The 26,500-nt window shown below is 38.7% G+C and overlaps 1 protein-coding gene across 16 annotated transcripts in view; it reads left to right on the forward strand.

Moving 5' to 3' along the window:
* The first annotated feature begins 1,346 nt into the window (after positions 1-1,346).
* TBC1D19 (TBC1 domain family member 19) overlaps positions 1,347-26,500 on the forward strand; it is a 211,270-nt gene continuing 186,116 nt past the window's right edge. For 12 of the 16 annotated variants that reach the window (XR_008524383.2, XR_008524384.2, XR_010139637.1 and 9 more), the window contains exon 1: positions 1,473-1,847. Coding sequence is in view for 12 of the 16 variants with exons in the window: in XM_063723344.1 (XP_063579414.1) it covers positions 1,749-1,847 (99 nt within the window). In the remaining 4 variants the exon portion in view is untranslated. Of the gene's footprint in view, positions 1,848-26,500 lie in introns of all 16 variants that reach the window. The other 4 variants (XM_054553803.2, XM_024246484.3, XM_063723348.1 and 1 more) reach the window with 4 other exon arrangements.

Here is a 26,500-nt window from a genome sequence, read left to right on the forward strand (position 1 = left end):
ACGCTCTACTAATCTTTTCAGCTGAAGCATCTTTATCTCTTTGGCAGCTAATCACTCCACTTCTTTCAATCTCAAAGGGACTGTTATGGTAGTGCTCTCTCTCCTCTCTCTGTCTCTCTGTTCAAAGTGAGGTTCATGGTGGGAATTCATGGATGGGTGGAGAGTTGAGATGGAAGGACTATAAAGAGTTGACAATATCTACTTATCTGCAACTTTGAGAAATTCTGAGTTGTGAGAGAATGTTTTGTAAAGAAACTGCATTTTAGAGAGTCTGTCATTAATTGCCTTTAAGTGCTTTGTTTCTTTCCTGCCTGCCTCTTTCTAAACTTGGTTTAATAAACCGACTTTACCAAGTTATTTAGAATTTGTACTTATCATCTCAGTATTCTGGATGGTGGTGTTATAACTGTCAGAGTGTTGTGCATAGAGGCCCGGGTCCAGTCCCTTTGAATTCATATTATTTCCTGCTTTAGTCCTTTGCTATTCAGAATGTAGTCTTTGGACCATCGGCATCATAATTTCTTGGACTTGTCAGAAATGCAGTTTACCAGTTCTCACCAGAGACCTATTGAATTAGAATCTACATTTGATTGAATGAGATCTCTTTATTTCTAGTTAGAGTAGCTTTTGCAGCAATCTTGGTTTGTTTTCTTAAAATCCTACTTTTGCTTTGCTTAAAATATGCATATACACATTTGAACTCAATTTTGATTATTTTTGTGAGATTATTCTAATGTATTATTCACTAGGCCTTTTTTGAGGGGGGAATGGAGGTGCCGTTGGCCTTTGGGGATGTCATTCAATAATTTAAGTCAGTTACTTTTAGTTCTGCTAAAAATCTTTTGTGCATTTCCTTGAAGGCAAGAACCATATTTTATTAAACTTTTGTGCCCACACAGTTCCTTTTATGTAAATGTTCAATGAGTTGAAAGCTGAATGAATTATGCATAAATGCTTAAATGAATGAATATACGGAAAAGGATGAATCTAGATGGTAAATTCCTTGAAGACTGGGACAATGTCTTATTCATCCTTGAATTGCTAATGCTTTGCAGAAAACCTACAAATAATGCCTGTTGGTTAATTCGTAGTTGTTAGATGAGAGGAGATTGTCTACTTATTCCTGGTATAAGACTCCAGAGAATAGAAACGAGAGAAAATGAAGTAAAATGGAGTGCTATAGTACAGTGCTAGGCACCTTCACGATTTTTACCTCAGCTAATCATCACAACATCCTGCAAATTGGGTGTTATTTTACAGAGGCGGAAACTGTAACACGTTTACGCAGGTAGTGTCAGAGCTTAACAATTCGTGGTTGTAATTCGCAGTATCATTGCGTGCCACAGTCCTGTTTCTGCAGAAATTGAGAGGTGGAAGAGAGTGATCCTTTATATAGTAAAACGCACAATTCTCCTTGTCCCCCTTGTGCATCAGAGGCGCTGTGGCTCTGAAGGAATGAGCTTTCTTGCCTTTCAACCATAGACAAGGCAGGAATAATGGTGTGAAAAGCGTCCTCCTCGCCCCGGTCTTTTTCCGCCGGCGGAACGCAGATGCTGTGGCCTTCAGGCGCTGAGGGGACCACAGAGGGACGGACACAAGGCTCGGCAGTTGCCTGGTAACGCCCGCTGGAGGAGTCCCAGTGTAATAAGGTCCCGGAGAAGTGTCACTGGCCCTGAGTGGGACCCGGTAGCCCGTTCGCTCCGCGCCGGCGGCCTGTCCCCGCGGCTTGGCGGGCTAGGGCAGGGGAAATGTTGCAGGAGGAGTCGGACCTCTCTCTCATTATTGCCCAGATAGTCCAGAAGCTCAAGGGCTCCAATTTGTACTCTCAGCTGGAACGGCAGGCCTGGGTAAGTGAGGCCGAGTGGGAAGGGATGGAGACGGGCGGGGCCGCGGCGATGTCTCTTCTTCACCCTCCTCACTCACCCAAGCCAGAGCTCGCCTCTGATCTCTCCAGCTCCGCTCTGGTGCTCAAAAAACAAAAAGACAAAAACAAAACAAAACAAAAAAACCCCACCTCCCTGTCCGGTGCAAGCTGTGCTGCCTCAGCCCCAGGCGTGGTTAATAGATTTTTAAAGAAGGGTGGGGCGCATCACACCTTTTTTTCAGACCAGAGAAACGCTTACTCATTTATCTATTCTTGTAGTCATTTACAGGGTCTAATTTTTTAAGCTGCTGGACTCACTGAAGGTAGCTTGGACCATGCCTTCCCTCACTTTTTCCGTCCTGTGGGTGGACTTGGGCCCCCAAGTACCTTTCTGCTTTCTCGTCAATGTATCACTTTCTTGCACTTTACCCTCCCTGCAATTATTCCTTGTCTATCCGTCCACCACCTAGCATTTATTGGATATTTTATAACATGCTAGGCACTGAGGATGCACAGATTGTTTGAGATCTTTGCCTTTTTGTGACTCATATAAATGAAATCATACAGTTTGTACATTTTGTGCCTGCTTTCTGGCATTTAACACAGTGCTTTTGAGATTCATCCATTTTGTTGATATTTCAGTAGTTCTATTCCTTTTTATTGCTGAGTAATATTTCAGTGTTTGAATGTACAATGGCTTGTTTATCCATCATTGTGTGAAGCGCATTTGGGTTGCTTTCTGGTTTTAGAGATTATAAGTAAAGCTGATATATACATTCTAGTATACGATTTTGCTTGGATATTTGTTTCTTTTTTTCTTGGATAAATACCTAGGGTTGGAATTGCTGACTTGTATGGTAAGTGTAATTTTCATTCTATGAGAAACTGTCACACTTTTCCAAAGTGGCTGTATCATTTTCCATTCCCACAAGCAATTCTGAGAGTTCCAGTTGTTTTGCGTCCTTGATAGCACCTGATGTTGCCAGTCTTTTATTTATTTTTATTAATTAATTATACTTCTCTAGTAGAAGTGTAATAGTATCTTATTGTAGCTTTTATTGCATTTCCCTAATGACTAATGATATTAAGCATTTTCTTATGTGCTTATATCTTTTTTGGTGAGGTAGTCTTCAAATCTTCTGCCCATTCTTATTGTTGAGTTGTAAGGATTCTTTCTCTATGATGTAAGTCTTTATCAGATGTGCGTCTTGCAAATATTTTCTCCTAGTCTGTGGATTATCTTTCTTTTTTTTTTTGAAACGGAGTCTCCCTCTGTCACCCAGGCTGGAGTGCAGTGGTGTGATCTCGGCTCACTACAACCTCTGCCTCCCAGGTTCAAGTGATCCTCCCGCCTCCACCTCCTGAATAGCTGGGATTACAGCCATCCACCACCACGCCCAGCTAATTTTTTATATTTTCAGTAGAGACGGGGTTTCACCATGTTGGCCAGGCTGGTCTTGAACTCCTGATCTCAAGTGATCTGCCTGCCTCAGGCTCCCAAAGTGCTGGGATTACAGACGTGAGCCACTGCACCCTGCCCAGTCTGTGGATTATCTTTTCATTTTCTTAACTGGGTCTTTGAAAGAGAAAAATGCTTAGTTTTGGTGACATAAATTTTTATGAATTGTTTTATGATTTGTGCTTTTTGTTCCCTACCTAAAAATGTTTGCCTAACTCAAGGTCTTAAAAAAGTTTCTACTATGTTTGTTTGTTCTAGAAGTTTTATAGTTTTAGCTTCTACATTTAGGTCTGTGATCCTAAATGTAGAAGTGTGATCCATTTTGTAATCCATTTTGAGTTAATTATTGTATATGGTGCAAGGTAAGCTTTTTTTTTTTTTTTTTTTTTTTTTTTTTTTTTTTTTTGCATATGGATAGCCAGTATTTCCATTACTGATTTGTTGAAAAACCTATCCTTTCTCTGCTAGTTTCCTTGGCACCTTTGTCAAAAGTCAATTACACGCACACAAAATTTCTGGCTCTCTATTTTGTTCCATTGATCTATTTGTTCATCATACAATACCACACTATCTTGCTTTTTGTAACTTTATAGTAAGCCTTGAGATCAAAGTCCTCCAAATTTGTTCCTTTTTTTCCCAAAATTATTTTGGCTATTCTAGGTCCTTTGCTTTGTTATATAAATTTTAGAATCCTCTTATAAATTACTACAAAAATTGTTGAAAATTGGATTGGGATTATGTTGAATCTGTAGATCAATTTGGGGAGAATTGAAATTTTAGCAATATTAAATTTTCTGGCCCATGGACATAGTTTATCTTTTCATTTATTTATGTTGTTTTTATTTTCTCTTGTCAGTGTTTTGTAGTTTCAGCACACAAATATTGCACACTCTTTGTTAAGATCTTCCTCTTAAGTATTTCATGGTTTTTGATGCTATTATAAATGGTGACTTAAGTTTTAATTTTTTATTTTTAACATACAGAAATGTAATTGATATTGATCTATTTACTATGTATCCTGAGAACTTGCTAAACTTATATATTGGTTATAGTACCTTTTCTGTAGATTACTTAAGATTTTCCAGGTACATGTATCATAATGAACTAAAGACAGTTTTACTTCTTCCTTTCCAATCCATGTGCCTTTTATTTCTTTCTCTTGACTTATTGTACTGGATAATGCCTCCAGTGCAATGTTTTGCAGATGCTTTTTTGCAGGTTGAGGAAGCTCTATTCTATCCCTAGTTTTCTGAGGGTTTTATCATGAATGGATGTTGAACTTTGTTAAGTACTTTTTTTATGTCTGTAGATATGTTCATATTATTTTTCCTGCTCATGTTGATATGATGAATAATACTGATTGGCTTTGAATGTTGCACCAATTTTATATTCCTGAGATAAATTCCACTTGGTTATGATGCATTATCCTTTTTATATATTTCTTGACTCAATTTGCTAACATTTTGCTGAAGATTTTGTAACTGTGTTTATGAAAGATACTGGTTTGTGGCCGGGCGCGGTGGCTCATGCCTGTAATCCCAGCACTTTGGGAGGCCAAGGTGGGCAGATCGCTTGAGCTCACGAGTTTGAGACCAGCCTGCGCAACATGGCAAAACCCTATCTCTACAAAAAATACAAAAATTAGCCAGTGTGGCAGTGTGCACCTGTAGTCCCAGCTACTTGAGAGGTTGAGGTGGGAGGATGGCTTGAACCTGGGTAGCAGAGGTTGCAGTGAGCAGAGATCGCACCACTGCACTTCAGCCTGGGTGATAGAGCCAGACCTTGTCTCAAAAAAAAAAAAAAAAAAAGATATTACTTTGTAGTTTTTTTTTTTTCTTGTAACACTTTGCTTGTCTGCTTTCGATACCAGTTAATGATGATCTTATAAAATGAGTTGGGAAGTGTTCCTTATTTTCTGGAAGAAATTTATGTAGAATTAATATTATTTGCTCCTTAAATATTTGGTAGAGTTCCCAGCAAAGTCACTGGGGCCTAGAGTTTTCTTTATGGACACATTTTTAATTAAAAAAATTCAATTAAAAATATATGCAGGCCATTCAGGTTATCTATTTCTTCTTCTGTAAGCTTTTGTAGTTTTTATGTTTCAAGAAGTTGCCGCACTTAATTTATTTTAATGAATTTACTGGTATAAAATTGTTTATATGATCCCCTTATGTTCCTTTTAGTGTCTGCAGGATTTGTAGTGATAGCCCCTCTTTCATTCCTTATATTGTCATATGTGTTCTTTTTTTTTTTTTTTTTTTGAGATGAAATCTCGCTTTGTCACCCAGGCTGGAGTGCAGTGGCATGATCTCGGCTCACTGCAAGCTCTGCCTCCCAGGTTCACGCCGTTCTCCTGCCTCAGCCTCCTGAGTAGCTGGGACTACAGGCACCTGCCACCATGCCCAGCTGATTTTTTGTATTTTTAGTAAAGACGGGATTTCACTGTGTTAGCCAGGATGGTCTCGATCTCCTGACCTCGTGATCCACCCGCCTTGGCCTCCTAAAGAGCTGGGATTAAAGGCATAAGCCACTGCGCGTGGCCATGCGTTCTTTTTTCTCTAATTAATCTGGCTAGAGCTTTATCAATTATATTAATACTTTCAAAGAAGTAGCTCTTGGTTTGATTGTTTTTCTGTTTTCAGTCGCTCTGATTTTTTTCCTTAATTTTTTTTTCTGCTTGCTTTGGATTTAATTTGCATTTTAAAGCTATTTAGGTGAAATTTAGATATTTGATTTGAGACCTTTATTCTCTTCTAATTAAATGCTCTAAATTTCTTTCTATGTACTGGTTTATCTGTGTCTATAAATTAGGATATAGTCTATTGCCATTTTCACCCAATTAAAATTTAAAAAAATTCTCTTGTGATTTTATGGGTTCTAATAACCCATGGGTTATTTATAAATGCGTTGTTTACCAGTATCTTTCTTTGATTGATTTCTAGTTTAATTCTCTTATGGTCAAGAATAAAATATGTATGATTTTAGCTGTTTACTTACTTTTATGATCCAGAATATGTTTTATCTTGTTTGTTTCATATGTACTTGAAAAGCATGCTTATTCTGCTGTTTCTGTTCCGTAATTGTCAATTAGGTCTAGTAGACAATTTTGTTTCAGTATTCTATATCCTTACTGAGTGTAGGGGCTTCAGTCAATATAGACAAGGATCAAGCTAGGTTTGGGTTTTGTTATTGTTGTCATTACCTTCACTATATCACAGGCTTCAGATTCCCTTGAAACTAGAAGTAGTTAGGAGGCTGAGGCGGGCAAATCACTTAAGGCCAGGAGTTTGAGACCAGCCTTGCCAGCATGGTGAAACCCTGTCTCTACTAAAAATACAAAAATTAGCCAGGTGTGGTGGTGCATTCCTGTAATCCCAACTACTTGGGAAGCTGAGGCAGGAGAATTGCTTGAACCCGGGAGGTGGAGGTTGCAGCGAGCTGAGATCGTGCCACTGCCCTTCAACCTAGGGGACAGAGCGAGACTTCATCTCAAAAACGCAAACAACAACAACAACAAAACCCAGTAGTAGACTGCTGTTACTTTGTGCTTGGCATAGATCTTAGGGTACTATAGAGTTTTTCTCATTGTTTCTACTACATCCTTGACTTTCTTCTGTCTCCTTGCCTGTTTCCTCAGGGGGAGATCTCTCTCTATGCTCTTGTCCCCAGCAGAAGTCTGTTGCTTGTTATTCAGTCCTGGGCTCATAGTAGGTGCAGGAGTCATCTGTTTTTCTGACTCAGTCCATGTGCTTTATCCTTGGGTGTGGAGCTTTCCCAGCTTTGGCATGTTCCATCCCCTTATCCGTTTGGCAGCCCAGTTCTGCCTTGTATCTGTGCTAAGTATTGAGTAAAAGACCCATACCTGCCCTGCCCTAGTGCTAATTTACCTCTGCTTTGTACTGTTGTAGGATCCTGGGCCCAAGAGAGTTTTCTTATTTTCCTATGAGGTTGAGGGTTTTTGTATCTATCCCACCCCCAGAAGCAGTGAATTACTGCCTTGTCTTCAGAATGGGAGGGTTTCTGAACCTTCCTCAGTGTTTTTAGTCCTTTGCTTCAGATGAGAGGAGAGTTTGGCCAAGGTGGCAGTTTTATGCTTGTCCTGCAGTGGCAGCCTATCTCATTTTGCACACCTGTGCCACCAGAGTGCTCTTTGTAGATTTCTGCTCTCAGTCTTTTGTATGGGCACCTGGCATAGACCTATGGAAAAGAGTATGCAAATGTGTGTGAATTCCCCTTGCATTTTGGGTTCCAAAATTATTCCAAACGGACACACTAGCCTACATCTTGTCTATGATAGTTAACATTTTAGTTCATTTCTTACTGTCTTGTATGGTAGCTTCCTTTTCCTCCTGTGCTCTGCCAAAGGTGAAGTAGTTTAGAATCTCATATGTCCTTGAAGGAGTTTGTTACTACTTGGAATTTAATTCACTTGGTTGTCTTATAGCTTCAGTTTAGATGGGTTCAAAATGTATGATTTTTGAATATTGTATGGTTTTCTTATTATTTGGCTGGGGGTGACATTCTTTTGTAGTGGCTTTCTACAGTGGAGCTAACAGAACTCCAGGAATTAGGGTATAAATATTGCTATAATGTCGTGAGAATGATTGGTATGTAATTTTCCTTCCTTGTAACCATCTTTGTCAAGTTTTATGTCAAGGTTATGCTGGCCTCATAAAATGAGTAGGGAAGTGCTGCCTCCCTTTTAAAATTTTATTTGACATAAGAGTGTTATAAGATTTGTCATTTTTTAAATGTTTGGAAGAATTCTTCAATGAAGCCTATGTCTGGAGTTTTCTATTTGAGAATATTTTTAAATTAATAGACTTTAGATTTACAGAAAAATTGAGCAGAAAGTAGTTTCCATTTATCCCTCTCCTTTGCATAATTTTCATCTATTATTAACATCTTGCATTAGTGTGGTACATTTGTTTCAGTTGAACTAATATTGATACGTTATTATTAACTAAAGTTCATGGTTTACATTAAGGTTCACACTTTGTCTTGCAGGTCTGTTTTTGTTTTTTTTTTGCGAAACAGTGTCTTGCTATGTTTGTCTCGCTAGGCTGGTCTCAAGCTCCTGGGCTTAAGGGATCCTCCTGACTCAGTCTCCTAAGTAGCTGGAATTCCAGGTGTTCACCCCTGTACATGGCTACTGTGGGTTTTGACAAATACATGGTGTCCTGTATTTATGTATTCACAATTCCAGTATCATACAGAATAGTTTTAGTGTTCTAAAAATCCCCTGTGGCTTACCTGGTCATTCCTCCCTTCCCCCTGAGACTCCAGCAATCACTTTTTACTGTCTCTGTAGTTTTGCTTTTAAGAATGTCATATAGTTGGAATTATATGGTATGTAGTTATTTTACTGGCGTCTTTCACTTAGCAATATTCATTTAATGTTCCTCTCTGTCTTTTTGTGGCTTGATAGCTGATTTTTTTTCTGTTTAGTAATATTCTATTGTATGGATGTACCACAGTTTGTTTATGCATTCACCTATTGATAGACATCTTGGTTACATACAAATTTTAGCACTTATAAATAAAACTGCTATAGTGAGCTGAGATCGCACCACTGTGGAACAGGAATTAAAAGAAATTAAAGAATGTGTAAGCAGAAACTCAGTTATATGTAAGAAACCCGATTCCCCTTGAGAAAGAGAAAGAGCTGGAGTCCTTTAAAAATTAACTGCCTGAACTGAAGGAAATAGAGACACAAAAAAACCCTTCAAAAAATCAATGAAGCCAGGAGCTGGTTTTTTGAAAAGATCAACAAAATTGATAGACCGCTAGCAAGGCTAATAAAGAAGAAAAGAGAGAAGAATCAAATAGACACAATAAAAAATGATAAAGGGGATATCACCACTGATCCCACAGAAATACAGACTACCATCGGAGAATACTATAAACACCTCTACACAAATAAACTAGAAAATCTGGAAGAAATGGATAAATTCCTCGACACAGACACTCTCCCAAGACTAAACCAGGAAGAAGTTGACTTTCTGAATAGACCAATAACAGGCTCTGAAATTGAGGCAATAATTAATAGCTTACCAACCAAAAATAGTCCAGGACCAGACGGATTGACAGCCAAATTCTACCAGAGGTACAAGGAGGAGCTGTTACCATTCCTTCTGAAACTATTCCAATCAATAGAAAAAGAGGGAATCCTCCCTAACTCATTTTATGAGGTCAGCATCATCCTGATACCAAAGCCTGGCAGAGACACAACCAAAAAAGAGAATTTTAGACCAATATCCTTGATGAACATAGATGCAAAAATCCTCAATAAAATACTGGCAAACCGAATCCAGCAGCACATCAAAAAGCTTAACCACGATGATAAGTGGGCTTCATCCCTGGGATGCAAGGCTGGTTCAACATATGCAAATCAATAAATGTAATCCAGCATATAAACAGAACCAAAGACAAAAACCACATGATTATCTTAATAGATGCAGAAAAGGCATTTGACAAAATTCAATAGCCCTTCATGCTAAAAACTCTCAATAAATTAGGTATTGATGGGACATATCTCAAAATAATAAGAGCTATCTATGACAGACCCACAGCCTATATCATACTGAATGGGCAAAAACTGGAAGCATTCTCTTTGAAAACTGGCACAAGACAGGGATGCCCTCTCTCACCACTCCTATTCAGTGTAGTGTTGGAAGTTCTGGCCACGGCAATCAGGAAGGATAAAGAAATAAATGGTATCCAATTAGTAGAAGAGGAAATCAAATTGTCCCTGTTTGCAGATGACATGATTGTATATCTAGAAAACCCCATCATCTCAGCCCAAAATCTCCTTACGCTGATAAGCAACTTCAGCAAAGTCTCAGGATACAAAATCAATGTGCAAAAATCACAAGCATTCTTATACATCAATAACAGACAAACAGAGAGCCAAATCATGAGTGAACTCCCATTCACAATTGCTTCAAAGAGGATAAAATACCTAGGAATCCAACTTACAAGGGATGTGAAGGACCTCTTCAAGGAGAACTACAAACCACTGTTCAATGAAATAAAAGAGGATACAAACAAATGGAAGGACATTTCATGCTCATGGGTGGGAAGAATCAATATCATGAAAATGGCCATACTGCCCAAGGTAATTTATAGATTCAATGCCAACCCCATAAAGCTACCAATGACTTTCTTCACAGAATTGGAAAAAGCTACTTTAAAGTTCATATGGAACCAAAAAAGATCCTGCATTGCCAAGTCAATCCTAAGCCAAAAGAACAAAGCTGGAGGCATCACACTACCTGACTTCAAACTATACTACAAGGCTACAGTAACCAAAACAGCATGGTACTGGTACCAAAACAGAGATATAGATCAATGGAACAGAACAGAGCCCTCAGAAATAATGCCACATATCTACAAGTATCTGATCTTTGACAAACCTGAGAAAAACAAGCAATGGGAAAAGGATTCCCTATTTAATAAATGGTGCTGGGAAAACTGGCTAGGCATATGTAGAAAGCTGAAACTGGATCCCTTCCTTACACCTTATACTAAAATTAATTCAAGATGGATTAAAGATTTAAATGTTAGACCTAAAACCATAAAAACCCTAGAAGAATACCTAGGCAATACCATTCAGGACATAGGCATGGGCAAGGACTTCATGTCTAAAACACCAAAAGCGAAGGCAACAAAAGCCAAAATTGACAAATGGGATCTAATTAAACTACAGAGCTTCTGCACAGCAAAAGAAACTACCATCAGAGTGAACAGGCAACCTACAGAATGGGAGAAAATTTTTGCAATCTACTCATCTGACAAAGGGCTAATATCCAGAATCTACAATGAACTCAAATTTACAAGAAAAAAACAAACAACCCCATCAAAAAGTGGGCAAAGGATATGAACAGACACTTCTCAAAAGAAGACATTTATACAGCCAAAAGACACAAGAAAAAATGCTCATCATCACTGGCCATCAGAGAAACACAAATCAAAACCACAATGAGATACCATCTCACACCAACTAGAATGGCAATCATTAAAAAGTCAGGAAACAACAGGTGCTGAAGAGGATGTGGAGAAATAGGAACTTTGACACTGTTGGTGGGACTGTAAACTAGTTCAACCATTGTGGAAATCAGTGTGGCGATTCCTCAGGGATCTAGAACTAGAAATACCATTTGACCCAGCCATCCCATTACTGGGTATATACCCAAAGGATTATAAATCATGCTGCTATAAAGACACATGCACACGTATGTTTATTGCGGCACTATTCAGAATAGCAAAGACTTGGAACCAACCCAAATGTCCAACAATGATAGACTGGATTAAAAAAATGTGGCACATATACACCATGGAATACTATGCAGCCATAAAAAATGATGAGTTCATGTCCTTTGTAGGGACATGGATGAAGCTGGAAACCATCATTCTCAGCAAACTATCGCAACGACAAAAAACCAAACACCGCATGTTCTCACTCATAGATGGGAATTGAACAATGAGAACACATGGACACAGGAAGGGGAACATCACACACTGAGGCCTGTTGTGGGGTGGGTGGAGAGGGGAGGGATAGCATTAGGAGATATACCTAATGTTAAATGAGGAGTTAATGGGTGCAGCACACCAAAATGGCACTTAAAGTATAATTTAAAACAAAAATTAACTGCCTGTTTTTCTGTGACTAGTGAGCCTTATCTCTCCCTTTCTCAGGCATTGTAAAGACCCTGTTTCTCTAGCTGTGCAGCTGCAAGGTCACTAGACAGATAAACTCAAGCCGTAAAACATGTTTTTCCTTGAAAAGTAAGAAATGATGTAATGCATGTCTCAATTAATTGAATAACTGTCTTATTTCTTGCTTCTGTTATATGCTTCTCCCTGCACAGATCTCCCCCTACCTCATGAAGTGCTAAGGTAACTTAACTCTTTGTTCACTTAACTCTTTGTTCAGGGCTCAGTCCTTTGGATGTTAATCTGCCTGAGCTGGTGCACCTAAATAATAAATATCCTCCTCAACCCCTCGGTCTCTCTGATTCCCTAAAAAATCCCGCTACAACTGCAGTCCAGCCTGGCGAAAGAGTGAGACTCCATCTCAAAAACAACAACAACAACAACAACGAAAACCTGGTATAAACCTTCATGTGTAGGTTTTTGTGTGGACATAAATTTTCAGCTATGTTAGGTAAATACCAAAGAGTGAAATTGATAGATTGCGTGGTAAGAGAGTGGTTAACCATCAGAAACTGACAACCTGTCTTCCAATGAGGCTGTGCCATTTTGCATTCCCACCAGCAAGAAATGAGAGTGCTGGTTGCTCCACATCCTCCCCAGCATTTGGTGCTATCACTGTTTTGGATTTTAGCCATCTTAATGTGTGTTGTGATATCTTATTATTTTAATTTGCAATTCCCTAATGACATATGATATTAAGTATCCTTTTATGTTTATTTGCCATCTGTGTGTCTTCTTTGGTCAGGTGTCTATTTAGATCTTTTGCCCATTTTTTAATTGGGTTGTTTTCTTGTCATTGAGTTTTAAGAATTTTTTGTATATTTGGGTACAATTGTTTTGCAAATATTTTCTTCCAATCTGTGGCTAGTCTTTTTATTTTCTTCAATAACTTTCTAAGAGCAGAAATTTTTAATTTTAATGAAGTCCAATTGATCAATTGTTTTCTTTTATGGATTGTGCATTTGATATTGTGTCTAGAAATTAATAGCTAAACCCTAAGGTCATCTAGATTTTCTCCTCTGTTATCTTCTAGGTGTCTTATATTTCTGTGTGTTACATTTAGGTCTATGCTTCATTTGGAATTAATTTTTGTGAAAGGTCTAAGGTCTGTTTCTAGATTCCATTTCTTGTCCCCTACTCCTAACACCCACCCTCTCTTTCTCTTCCTCCCCCCTCCTTTGCATGTGGATGTTCCAGTACCATTTCCTGAAAAGACTGTCTTTCATCCTTGTATTGCCTTTACTCATTTGTCAAAAATGAGTTGGTGATGTTTATGTGGATCTGTTTCTAGGTCTCTATTCTGTTCTGTTGATCTATTTGTCTATTCTTTCACCACTACCACACTGGCTTGATTGCATACCTCTGTAAGTCTTGAAGTTGGTGGTGTGAATTCTCCAACTTTGTTGTACTTCAGTATTGTGTTAGCAAGATTTTTAATACAGATTTATTTATTTTTAATTAAAAAAATTTTTTTTGAGAGAGAGTCTCACTTTGTCGCCCAGGCTGGAGTGCGGTGGCATGATCTTAGCTCACTGCAACCTCCCTCTCCTGGATTCAAGCAATTCTCCTGCCTCAGCCTCCAGAGTAGCTGGGATTACAGGTGCCTGGCTAATTTTTGTATTTTTAGTAGATACGGGGTTTTGCCATGTTGGCCAGGCTGGTTTCAAACTCCTGGCCTCATATGATCCATCTGCCTCGGCCTCCCACAGTGCTGGGAGTACAGGCATGAGCCACCGTGTTCGGCCCATACAGATTGCATTTTGATAGATATAGAAGTGTTTGGATTTTCTATGCTTCTATTGTCTGTTTTGATAGGTTGCATTTTTCAAGGAATTTGTTTTTATTTAAATTGTGTAAATTATTGGCCTAAAGTTGTTTATAGTAAACCTCTATTTCTTTTTAATGTCTGAAAAAATCTGTTACCATTTCTGATAATGGTAACTCGTGTGTGCGTGTGTGTGTGTGTGTGTGTGTGTGTTTGAACAATTTTGCTAGGGGCTTATTAATTTTATTAGTCTCATCAATGAACCAGTTTTGGGGTTTACTAATTTTCTCTTAATTTCAGATCAGTTCTTTATTATTACTTTCCTCCTGTTTTTTTTTTTTTTTTTTTTGAGATTGATTTGCTGTTCTTTTTCTAGTTTCTTAAAATGGAAGCTTGTGCCATACATTTGAAGTCTTTCCTCTTTTATAAAACATGCATGCAAGGTTATAATTTTTCTTCTGAGCACTGCTTTGACTGCATTCCACAGTCCTAATTAGACATATTTTTATTATCCTTTTGTTTAAAATGTTTTCTAATATCTTCTACAATTTTTCTAATATTTAACTCAAGGGCTATTTTGAAGTATATTGCTTAATTTCCAAGCAATTGAGATACTTTAAAAGATATTTTTGTTATTGATTTCTAGGCTGAAGCTTGCTTTGCTGATTTGCTTGATTTGCTAAGGGTTGCTTTATAGCACAGAATATAGTCAGTTTTGCTGGATGTTCTGTGTGACCTCATAAAGAATGTTTATATTGCCATTGTTGGATTAGATTACCTATATGTGTCACTGAGGCCAAGCTGGAAATTATGCTGTTCAGCTCTTCTATAATCTTATTGGATTTTTTTGTTTGTTCCATCAGCTATTGAAATAAATATGTTAAAATCTCCCACCATGATTGTGTATTAGTCTATTTCTCTTTTTAATTCTGTCAGATTTTTGCTTATGTATTTAAAGGCTATTTTTAGTGGTTATATACAGATTGATCTTATGATATTTTCCTGTTGGTTTAACCTCTTAATCGTTCTGAAGTATCTCTCTTTATCTCTAGTGAGGCTCTTGCCTTAAAGTCTGTTTTGTATGGTGTTATTATAGCTGCATTAGGTTTCTTTTGGTTAGCAGTTGCATGGTATGGCTTTTTCTATCCTTTTATTTTCACCTTCTTTGTGACTGTATTTAATGTATATCTTGTAAAGATGTCATATAGTTTTCTTAAAAATCCAGACTGACAGCTAGAGTCTTTTTTTTTTTTTTTTAGTAGAGACAGGGTTTCACCATGTTGGCCAGGCAGTCTGGAACTCCTGATCTCAGGTGATCCTCCCGCCTTAGCTTCCCAAAGTGCTGGGATTGCAGGCGTGAGCCATTGCACCTGGCCTTTGTATTTTTTTAATAGTCTTTTAATTGTATTAGTCTATTTACATTTAATAAATGTACTGATCTATATGGTTTTATAACTCACATCTATATGGTTTTATAACTCACATTAATGTTTGTTTCTTATTTGATCTACTTCATATTCTGTTTTCTCTCATTTTTGCATTCTTTTGGATTATTCAAATTCTTTATTACGTTTTCCTCTTCATTAGCTTGTTGTACTGTTCTTTAGGTAGCTACACTAGAGTTATAGCACTTATTCCTGATTAATTATAGTTTTATATAAATTATTACTTTCACTATTTTCCTGTAATATAATGCTAGAACTTAGAACAATGTACTCACCCCTTTCTTTGTGTGACATATTTGCCATGCATTTTAAATCTGTATGTATTTTACATTTCTTATGTATATATTTCTTATGTATATATTTACATAAGACATTGCTATTTATTGTATTGCAGTATTAATATTTAGTCAATATTATTCATTCTTAACCATATTTTAATCGTTTTTGCTCTCATGAAGAGATGATAGTATTACAAATAAGTATATACAGTCCCCATACATTCCCTTGTGCAAAATCTAAGGACCAGATATTAAGGAATTCATATTATTTTTTAAATTATAGAAAGGTAATTCATGCATATTTTATGTTATTTAATATCCCTATCAGGATCTGGCAGTACCTTGTAATTGTATACATTAATATTTCTGCAGCAAAATGCATGAATTTTTACACCATGTATGATAAATGACTAAATATTCTTCTTTTATTTTCTTGAGATGGACTCTTGCTCTGTCGCCCAGACTGGAGTGCAGTGGCACGTTCTCGGCTCACTGCAAGCTCCGCCTCCTGGGTTCATGCCATTCTCCTGTCTCAGCCTCCTGAGTAGCTGGGACTACAGGCACCCGCCACCATGCCCAGCTAATTTTTTGTATTTTTAGTAGAGACGGGGTTTCACCATGTTAGCCAGGATGGTCTCTATCTCCTTACCTTGTGATCCGCCTGCCTCGGCCTCCCAATGTGCTGGGATTACAGGCGAGAGCCACCGCGCCCGGCCTTAAATATTCTTCTGTCAATTTAGTATCACATGAGTTCAAGTCAGGACAGATTTTGCCACTAATTCAGTTTTGAAAAAACTTGGTTTGCAAAGCTTTTCAGGATTCAGGATTTCAAAAAAGGATTATGGATATGTACGTATAACATCAGGAGGTGAATCCTTGAAGTAACAGAAAGTTGGGCAAGGATAGAAAGAAATAGAATGGAGACAGGAGGGAGCCAAGACGGCCGAATAGGAACAGCTCCGGTCTACAGCTCCCAGCGTGAGCGACGCAGAAGACGGGTGATTTCTGCATTTCCATCTGAGGTACTGGGTTCATCTCACTAGGGAGTGCCAGACAGTGGACACAGGACAGTGGGTGCAGCACATCGTGTGCGAGCCGAAGCAGGGCGAGGCATTGCCTCACTCAGGAAGTGCAAGGGGTCAGGGAGTTCCCTTTCCTATTCAAAGAAAGGGGTGACAGACGGCACCTGGAAAATCGAGTCACTCCCACCCTAATACTGTGCGTTTCCAACTGGCTTAAAAAACAGCGCACCAGGAGATTATATCCTGCACCTGGTTTGGAGGGTCCTACACCCACGGAGTCTCGCTGATTGCTAGCACAGCAGTCTGAGATCAAACTGCAAGGCGGCAGCGAGGCTGGGGGAGGGGCGCCAGCCATTGCCCAGGCTTGCTTAGGTAAACAAAGCAGCCCGGAAGCTCCAACTGGGTGGAGCCCACCACAGCTCAAGGAGGCCTGCCTGCCTCTGTAGGCTCCACCTCTGGGGGCAGGGCACAGACAAACAAAAAGACAGCAGTAACCTCTGCAGACTTAAATGTCCCTGTCTGACAGCTTTGAAGAGAGCAGTGTTTCTCCCAGCACGCAGCTGGAGATCTGAGAACGGGCAGACTGCCTCCTCAAGTGGGTCCCTGACCCCTGACCCCCGAGCAGCCTAACTGAGAGGCACCCCCTAGTAGGGGCAGACTGACACCTCACATGGCTGGGTACTCCTCTGAGACAAAACTTCCAGAGGAACGATCAGACAGCAGCATTCGTGGTTCACGAAAATCCGCTGTTCTACAGCCACTGCTGCTGGTACCCAGGCAAACAGGGTCTGGAGTGGACGTCTAGCAAACTCCAACAGAGCTGCAGCTGAGGGTCCTGTCTGTTAGAAGGAAAACTAACAAACAGAAAGGACATCCACACCAAAAACCCATCTGTACATCACCATCATCAAAGACCCAAAGTAGATAAAACCACAAAGATGGGGAAAAAACAGAGCAGAAAAACTGGAAACTCTAAAAAGCAGAGCACCTCTCCTCCTCCAAAGGAACGCAGCTCCTCACCAGCAATGGAATAAAGCTGGATGGAGAATGACTTTGACGAGTTGAGAGAAGAAGGCTTCAGACGATCAAACTACTCCGAGCTATAGGAGGAAATTCAAACCAAAGGCAAAGAAGTTGAAAACTTTGAAAAAACTTTAGACGAATGTATAACTAGAATAACCAATACAGAGAAGTGCTTAAAGGAGCTGATGGAGCTGAAAGCCAAGGCTCGAGAACTACGTGAAGAATGCAGAAGCCTCAGGAGCCGGTGCGATCAACTGGAAGAAAGGGTATCAGCAATGGAAGATCAAATGAATGAAATGAAGCGAGAAGGGAAGTTTAGAGAAAAAAGAATAAAAAGAAATGAGCAAAGCCTCCAAGAAATATGGGACTATGTGCAAAGACCAAATCTACGTCTGATTGGTGTACCTGAAAGTGACGGGGAGAATGGAACCAAGTTTGAAAACAGTCTGCAGGATATTATCCAGGAGAACTTCCCCAACCTAGCAAGGCAGGCCAACATCCAGATTCAGGAAATACAGAGAACGCCGCAAAGATACTCCTCGAGAAGAGCAACGCCAAGACACATAATTGTCAGATTCACCAAAGTTGAAATGAAGGAAAAAATGTTAAGGGAAGCCAGAGAGAAAGGTCGGGTCACCCTCAAAGGGAAGCCCATCAGACTAACAGCGGATCTCTCAGCAGAAACTCTACAAGCCAGAAGAGAGTGGGGGCCAATATTCAACATTCTTAAAGAAAATAATTTTCAGCCCAGAATTTCATATCCAGCCAAACTAAGCTTCATAAGTGAAGGAGAAATAAAATCCTTTATAGACAAGCAAATACTGAGAGATTTTGTCACCACCAGGCCTGCCCTAAAAGAGCTCCTGAAGGAAGTGCTAAACATGGAAAGGAACAACCGGTACCAGCTGCTGCAAAATCATGCCAAAATGTAAAGACCATCAAGACTAGGAAGAAACTGCATCAACGAACGAGCAAAATAACCAGCTAACATCATAATGACAGGATCAAATTCACACATAACAATATTAACTTTAAATGTAAATGGACTAAATGCTCCAATTAAAAGACACAGACTGGCAAATTGGATAAAGAGTCAAGACCCTTCAGTGTGCTGTATTCAGGAAGCCCATCTCACGTGCAGAGACACACATAGGCTCAAAATAAAAGGATGGAGGAAGATCTACCAAGCAAATGGAAAGCAAAAAAAGGCAGGGGTTGCAATCCTAGTCTCTTTAAACCATCAAAGATCAAAAGAATCAAAGAAGGCCATTACATAATGATAAAGGGATCAATTCAACAAGAAGAGCTAACTATCCTAAATATGTATGCACCCAATACAGGAGCAACCAGATTCATAAAGCAAGTCCCGAGTGACCTACAAAGAGACTTAGACTCCCACACAATAATAATGGGAGACTTTAACACCCCACTGTCAACATTAGACAGATCAACGAGACAGAAAGTTAACAAGGATACCCAGGAATTGAACTCAGGTCTTCACCAAGCGGACCTAATAGACATCTACAGAACTCTCCACCCCAAATCAACAGAATATACATTTTTTTCAGCACCACACCACACCTATTCCAAAATTGACTACACAGTTGGAAGTAAAGTTCTCCTCAGCAAATGTAAAAGATCAGAAATTGTAACAAACTGTCTCTCAGACCACAGTGCAATCAAACTAGAACTCAGGATTAAGAAACTCACTCAAAACTGCTCAACTACATGAAAACTGAACAACCTGCTCCTGAATGACTAATGGGTACATAACGAAATGAAGGCAGAAATAAAGATGTTCTTTGAAACCAATGAGAACAAAGACACAACATACCAGAATCTGTGGGACACATTCAAAGCAGTGTGTAGAGGGAAATGTATAGCACTAAATGCCCACAGGAGAAAGCAGGAAAGATCCAAAATTGACACCCTAACATCACAATTAAAAGAACTAGAAAAGCAAGAGCAAACACATTCAAAAGCTAGCAGAAGGCAAGAAATAACTAAAATCAGAGCAGAACTGCAGGAAATAGAGACACAAAAAACCCTTCAAAAAATTAATGAATCCAGGAGCTGATTTTTTGAAAGGATCAACAAAATTGATAGACCGTTAGCAAGACTAATAAAGAAGAAAAGAGAGAAGAATCAAATAGACGCAATAAAAAATGATAAAGGGGATATCACCACCGATTCCACAGAAATACAAACTACCATCAGAGAATACTGTGAACACCTCTATGCAAATAAACTAGAAAATCTAGAAGAAATGGATAAATTCGTTGACACATACACCCTCCCAAGACTAAAACAGGAAGAAGTTGACTCTCTGAATAGACCAATAACAGGCTCTGAAATTGTGGCAATAATCAATAGCTTACCAACCAAAAAGAGTCCAGGACCACATGGATTCACAGCCGAATTCTACCAGAGGTACAAGGAGGAACTGGTACCATTCCTTCTGAAACTATTCCAATCAATAGAAAAAGAGGGAATCCTCCCTAACTCATTTTATGAGGCCAGCATCATCCTGATACCAAAGCCGGGCAGAGACACAACCAAAAAAGAGAATTTTAGACCAATATCCCTGATGAACATTGATGCAAAATTCCTCAATAAAATACTGGCAAACCGAATCCAGCAGCACATCAAAAAGCTTATCCACCATGATCAAGTGGACTTCATCCCTGGGATGCAAGGCTGGTTCAATATACACAAATCAATATAGGTAATCCAGCATATAAACAGAACCAAAGACAAAAACCACAGGATTATCTCAATAGATGCAGAAAAGTCCTTTGACAAAATTCAACAGCCCTTCATGCTAAAAACTCTCAATAAATTAGGTATTGATGGGATGTATCTGAAAATAATAAGAGCTATCTATGACAAACCCACAGCCAATATCATACTGAACGGGCAAAAACTGGAAGCATTCCCTTTGAAAACTGGCACAAGACAGGGATGCCCTCTCTCACCACTCCTATTCAACATAGTGTTGGAAGTTCTGGCCAGGGCAATTAGGCAGGAGCAGGAAATAAAGGGTATTCAATTAGGAAAAGAGGAAGTCAAATTGTCCCTGTTTGCAGATGACATGATTGTATATCTAGAAAACCCCATCGTCTCAGCCCAAAATCTCCTTAAGCTGATAAGCAACTTCAGCAAAGTCTCAGGATACAAAATCAATGTGCAAAAATCACAAGCATTCTTATACATCAATAACAGACAAACAGCCAAATCATGAGTGAACTCCCATTCACAATTGCTTCAAAGAGAATAAAATACCTAGGAATCCAACTTACAAGGGATGTGAAGGACCTCTTCAAGGAGAACTACAAACCACTGTTCAATGAAATAAAAGAGGATACAAACAAATGGAAGAACATTCCATGCTCATGGGTGGGAAGAATCAATATCATGAAAATGGCCATACTGCCCAAGGTAATTTATAGATTCAATGCCATCCCCATCAAGCTACCAATGACTTTCTTCACAGAATTGGAAAAAACCACTTTAAAGTTCATATGGAACCAAAAAGGAGCCCGCATTGCCTAGTCAATCCTAAGCCAAAGGAACAAAGCTGGAGGCATCACACTACCTGACTTCAAACTATACTACAAGGCTACAGTAACCAAAACAGCATGGTACTGGTACCAAAACAGAGATATAGATCAATGGAACAGACCAGAGCCCTCAGAAATAATGCCACATATCTACAACTATCTGATCTTTGACAAACCTGAGAAAGACAAGCAATGGGGAAAGGATTCCCTATTTAATAAATGGTGCTGGGAAAACTGGCTAGCCATATGTAGAAAGCTGAAACTGGATCCCTTCTTTACACCTTATACAAAAATTAATTCAAGATGGATTAAAGACTTAAACGTTAGACCTAAAACCATAAAAACCCTAGAAGAAAACCTAGGCATTACCATTCAGGACATAGGGATGGGCAAGGACTTCGTGTCAAAAACACCAAAAGCAATGGCAACAAAAGCCAAAGTTGACAAATGGGATCTAATTAAACTAAAGAGCTTCTGCACAGCAAAAGAAACTACCATCAGAGTGAACAGGCAACCTACAAAATGGAAGAAAATTTTCACAACCTACTCATCTGACAAAGGGCTAATATCCAGAATCTACAATGAATTCCAACAAATTTACAAGAAAAAAACAACCCCATCAACAAGTGGGCGAAGGACATGAACAGACACTTCTCAAAAGAAGACATTTATGCAGCCAAAAAACACATGAAAAAATGCTCACCATCACTGGCCATCAGAGAAATGCAAATCAAAACCACAATGAGATACCATCTCACACCAGTTAGAATGGCAATCATTAAAAAGTCAGGAAACAACAGGTGCTGGAGAGGATGTGGAGAAATAGGAACACTTTGACACTGTTGGTGGGACTGTAAACTAGTTCAACCTTTGTAGAAGTCAGTGTGGCGATTCCTCAGGGATCTAGAACTAGAAATACCATTTGACCCAGCCATCCCATTACTGGGTATGTACCCAAAGGACTATAAATCATGCTGCTATAAAGACATATGCACCCGTATGTTTATTGTGGCACTATTCACAATAGCAAAGACTTGGAACCAACCCAAATGCCCAACAATGATAGACTGGATTAAAAAAATGTGGCACATATACACCATGGAATACTATGCAGCATTAAAAAATGATGAGTTCATGTCCTTTGTATGGACATGGATGAAATTGGAAATCATCATTCTCAGTAAGCTATCGCAAGAACAAAAAACCAAGCACCGCATATTCTCACTCATAGATGAGAATTGAAGAATGAGAACACATGGACACAGGAAGGGGAACATCACACTCTGGGGACTGTTGTGGGGTGGGGGAAGAGGGGAGGGATAGCTTTAGGAAATATACCTAATGCTAAATGACGAGTTAATGGGTGCAGCACACCAGCATGGCACATGTATACATATGTAATTAACCTGCACATTGTGCACATGTACCCTAAAACTTAAAGTATAATAAAATAAAATAAAATAAAATAAATAGAAAGAAAAAATAGAAAATTAGAAAGTTAGAAAATAGACAAAATAGAAAGTTGGGCAAGAATAGAAAGAAGAATAAAGCAGGAGTCAGGAGATGATTACACAAGAAACTCAAAAAGATATTTGGCTGGTTCTTAAGATAAGATCAGATCTATATTTATATATATATGTGTATTTGTAAAATCAATGTAGATTTATTAGACAGATCTATAATATTATAGATTCATACTTTAAAAGAATATAATTATGTATCTTTAAAAATAATCTTGGACTTGTAAAAGAATCTGTGATACCAACTTTGCCTTAGTTTATATCCATTGGCACTGACATTTAATAGAAATAACTCTTTAAAGGCAACTTTACAATCAGCTTTAATAATATACTTTTAAACAACTGGTGGTTTGTTACAAGCCTTTTAAAATTTAATCAAGAGGGCATTTTCCTGCCACTAGCATCTTCTGTACTGCCTTCGTTTTATCTGTTTGGGTATATCCAGAAAGTGCTAGAGCAGTGTTGGCCCAACTTAGTTGGAAATATAAAATCACACAGAATATTTCGCAGCCGAATATAAGTGATTTTTAGATTTCCCCAGCCCCCACCATTAGCTCTTCTCTTAAACGTTGATTGTATTTTAATATATCCCTTTATATGTTGAAGTTTGTTAAAGAGAGTGTGGAATTTTGTGCTCTGTAGAAAAGAGCTATGTTTTTTGTTTTCTGAGTTACTTTATGAAGTCAACCTGCATCTTAAAATTGAATTTGCTGGTCAAGTGCGGTGGCTCACGCCTGTAATCCTAGCACTTTGGGAGGCCAAGGGGGGCGGGTTGCCTGAGCTCAGGAGTTCGAGACCAGCCTGGGCAACACACTGAAGCCATGTCTCTACTAAAGTACAAAAGAAATTAGCTGGGTGTGTTGGCGTGCATCTGTAGTCCCAGCTACTGAGGAGGCTAAGGCAGGAGAATTGCTTGAACCCAGGAGGCGGAGGTTGCAGTGAGCTGAGATTGCACCACTGCGCCACTGCACTCCATCCTGGGCGACAGAGCAAGACTGTCTCTCCAAAAAAAAAAAAAAAAAAAGAATTTACTCACTCATCTTCTAGATGATGGGGTGATTAGCACCAGATCAGCAATGTTATTTTATGTTATCATGGATTATTTGTATTTAAAATGGATGTTATGTAATACCCCAAATGTTATTTTCATTCCATTAAGTGTTTAATGTATTTTGTTGCTCAGATTGTCATTATAAATAATAGAATTGCAAAAGGAAGGAACCTGAAAGAAGAGCTTTGAAGAGAGAAGGAATAATGCAACTAATAGGTTGTTGTCCTAAGTCAAGAACCCTGATTACATTTGGTGTGAATCATGGAGTGCTGTGATACTTACCCATATCTATTTTGGCTGCTGTTTGTCCTTTAATCCTGAAAAGTTAAAACAGTAAAGAAATGAATAATGGTGTACAGGGTAATAAAATAAGAAAGTTCCTGTCTCCATAGAAAATACATATGTAAGGGATAAGAGAAGTACTAAAATGTGGGTTTGCTTGGTTTAAGTACATCTCTTCATGTTTTATTTCAGCTTTTAGAGAAAACTGAGTTATTTATAGAAGGTCTTGTAGGGTTGAATTAGGTAAGACCAAGTTGAATGAAAGGTAGAAAATTGGTTACTAAATGTGAAGTGAAGACTTTCAGGCATAAAGTATACCATGAAAGGAGGCTAAGAATAAAGATGCGGATGAATAGGGGACAAGACAGCCAATGCTGGAAGAGAAGGGGTTCAGCTTGGGGATGTCAGCAAAAGAAAACCAATGAGGGATCCATCCTCAGGTGACAGAAACCAGAGCAGGGCTGAAATTATACAGTGCGGATTGAGTATAAGGCATGGTCAGCTTTTGCAGAGCCAGAACTTTCCATTTGAAACTAGAGCTTATTCCTGGCTACAATGTGTGTCCACTGGGGTGACTAGGATTACAGAAACAAGTCTGGTCTACAGTTTTAGAAAGAACCAAAAGTATTAGGAAGAAATAAAGATAGTAGTAATTCAACATATTTTAATTGAGCCTCTCATCTGTGGTAGGATGGGCTCTTGAGAGAAATTAGAAAAGTACAAAACAATTAAGCTCATGATAAGGATATTTTGGGGATTGATGTGAGAAAGGACATATCCTTTTAAAATATCACTTCTGTTTTAGCTTTTTGTTTATATATTTTATATATATTGTGTATATCTCTCTCTATATATACATATATATATATAGACATATATAAGCAATAACTCTCCTTCTCCCCCGCTCCCACCAACCTGTAGTAACCACTGTTCTACGGTCTGTCTCTATGAATTTAACTACTCTAGGTACCTCATACAAATGGAAACATACAGTGTCTGCCTTTTTAAAAATTCATTTCACTTAGCTTGATGGCTTCAAAGTTCATTCATGTTGTAGCGTGTGTTGAAATTTTCTTCCTTTTTAAGGGCTGAATAGTATTCCATTGTATTTATTGAACATTTCCTATGTGCCAGTTACTGAGTATATTGAAAGAAGAATGCAAATGAATAAGGTATAAATATACTGAGAGGAAATGGCTAGAGATTGGGGAAGTCTTGGATAGCACTCAAGGTGACAAGATGGGAGTGAGTTCCCAATGTAGGAACAATAAGAAGGCTAAGCAGAGGGTCTCTTTTATAGGGTATTTCCAGAGAAATAAGCTTATCTAGGTTGAGTGGAACTAGAGTTTTAGAGGGATGTAAATACTTGAATGAAGTATTCTGAGGAGGGTGAAGGCATGGAGTTGGTTTTTAGGAACATTAATCTGACACAGATGAGCAGGTTAGATAGGAATCGGAGTGAGTGCTTTAGCTTCACCTTCTACTCTTTTTAATTCTTACATTCTATTGGATCTTTTGCTGTTCCATAAACTAACATTGTACAAAACCATTTTCATGCCTTTGCTCAGTCTGTTCACTCAGCCTGTATTGCTTTGCTCCTGTTTTCCAGTTTCTTTAATTAGAATTGTTTCTTTTTCTATAGGAGGTACCTCTGTTGTGACATCTTTTCTTTCTTATAATGGCTTTTTGGTGTGTTTTAAAATTGGCTATCTTCCTTACTGGACAATAAAAACAAGTCCCAGAGAACAAGGACAATGTCTTATTCTTCTTGTATTTCTCATGGGGTTTTGTAGTTTGTAGGTTGAAATCTTTCATGCATAAAAGAAGGGACAAATACATTAATTAGAAGTACTTACCATGTGATAGCTCTTGTGCTAGATCTTGGGATACAGAGATGAAAGAAAATTTTTCTCAAGAAGCTTATAGTCTAATGCAGTGGTTCTCAAAGTATGGTTTGTAGGCCTCTGGTGGTCTCTAAGATCCTTTCAGGTCAAAGCTTTTATAATAATACTAAGACTTCTTTGGGGGGCTTTATTTATTGTGCAGACATTTATACTAATGGCACTAAAGCAATTGTGATGTGTTAGAACTGCAGGTGACTTAAACCATATCAAGAAACTGATACCAAACCCTATTGTATTCTTTTTTTTTTTTTTTTTTTTGAGACGGAGACTTGCTCTGTCACCCAGGCTGGAGTGCAGTGGCACGATCTCAGCTCACTGCAAGCGCCGCCTCCCGGGTTCATGCCAGTCTTCTGCCTTAGCCTCCTGAGTAGCTGGGACTACAGGCTCCCGCCACCATGCCCAGCTAATTTTTTGTATATTTAGTAGAGATGGGGTTTCACCGTGTTAGCCAGGATGGTCCCAATCTCCTGACTTTGTGATCCACCCTCCTCAGCCTCCCAAAGTGCTGGGATGACAGGCGTGAGCCACCACGCCCGGCCAGCTCTATTGTATTATTTTCCACCACACACTGACAGTGAAAAAAAAAAGAACCAGTTTTACTTGAGTGTC

This window comes from Pongo abelii, chromosome 3 (assembly GCF_028885655.2).
Source record: "Pongo abelii isolate AG06213 chromosome 3, NHGRI_mPonAbe1-v2.0_pri, whole genome shotgun sequence".
Taxonomy (NCBI): domain Eukaryota; kingdom Metazoa; phylum Chordata; class Mammalia; order Primates; family Hominidae; genus Pongo; species Pongo abelii.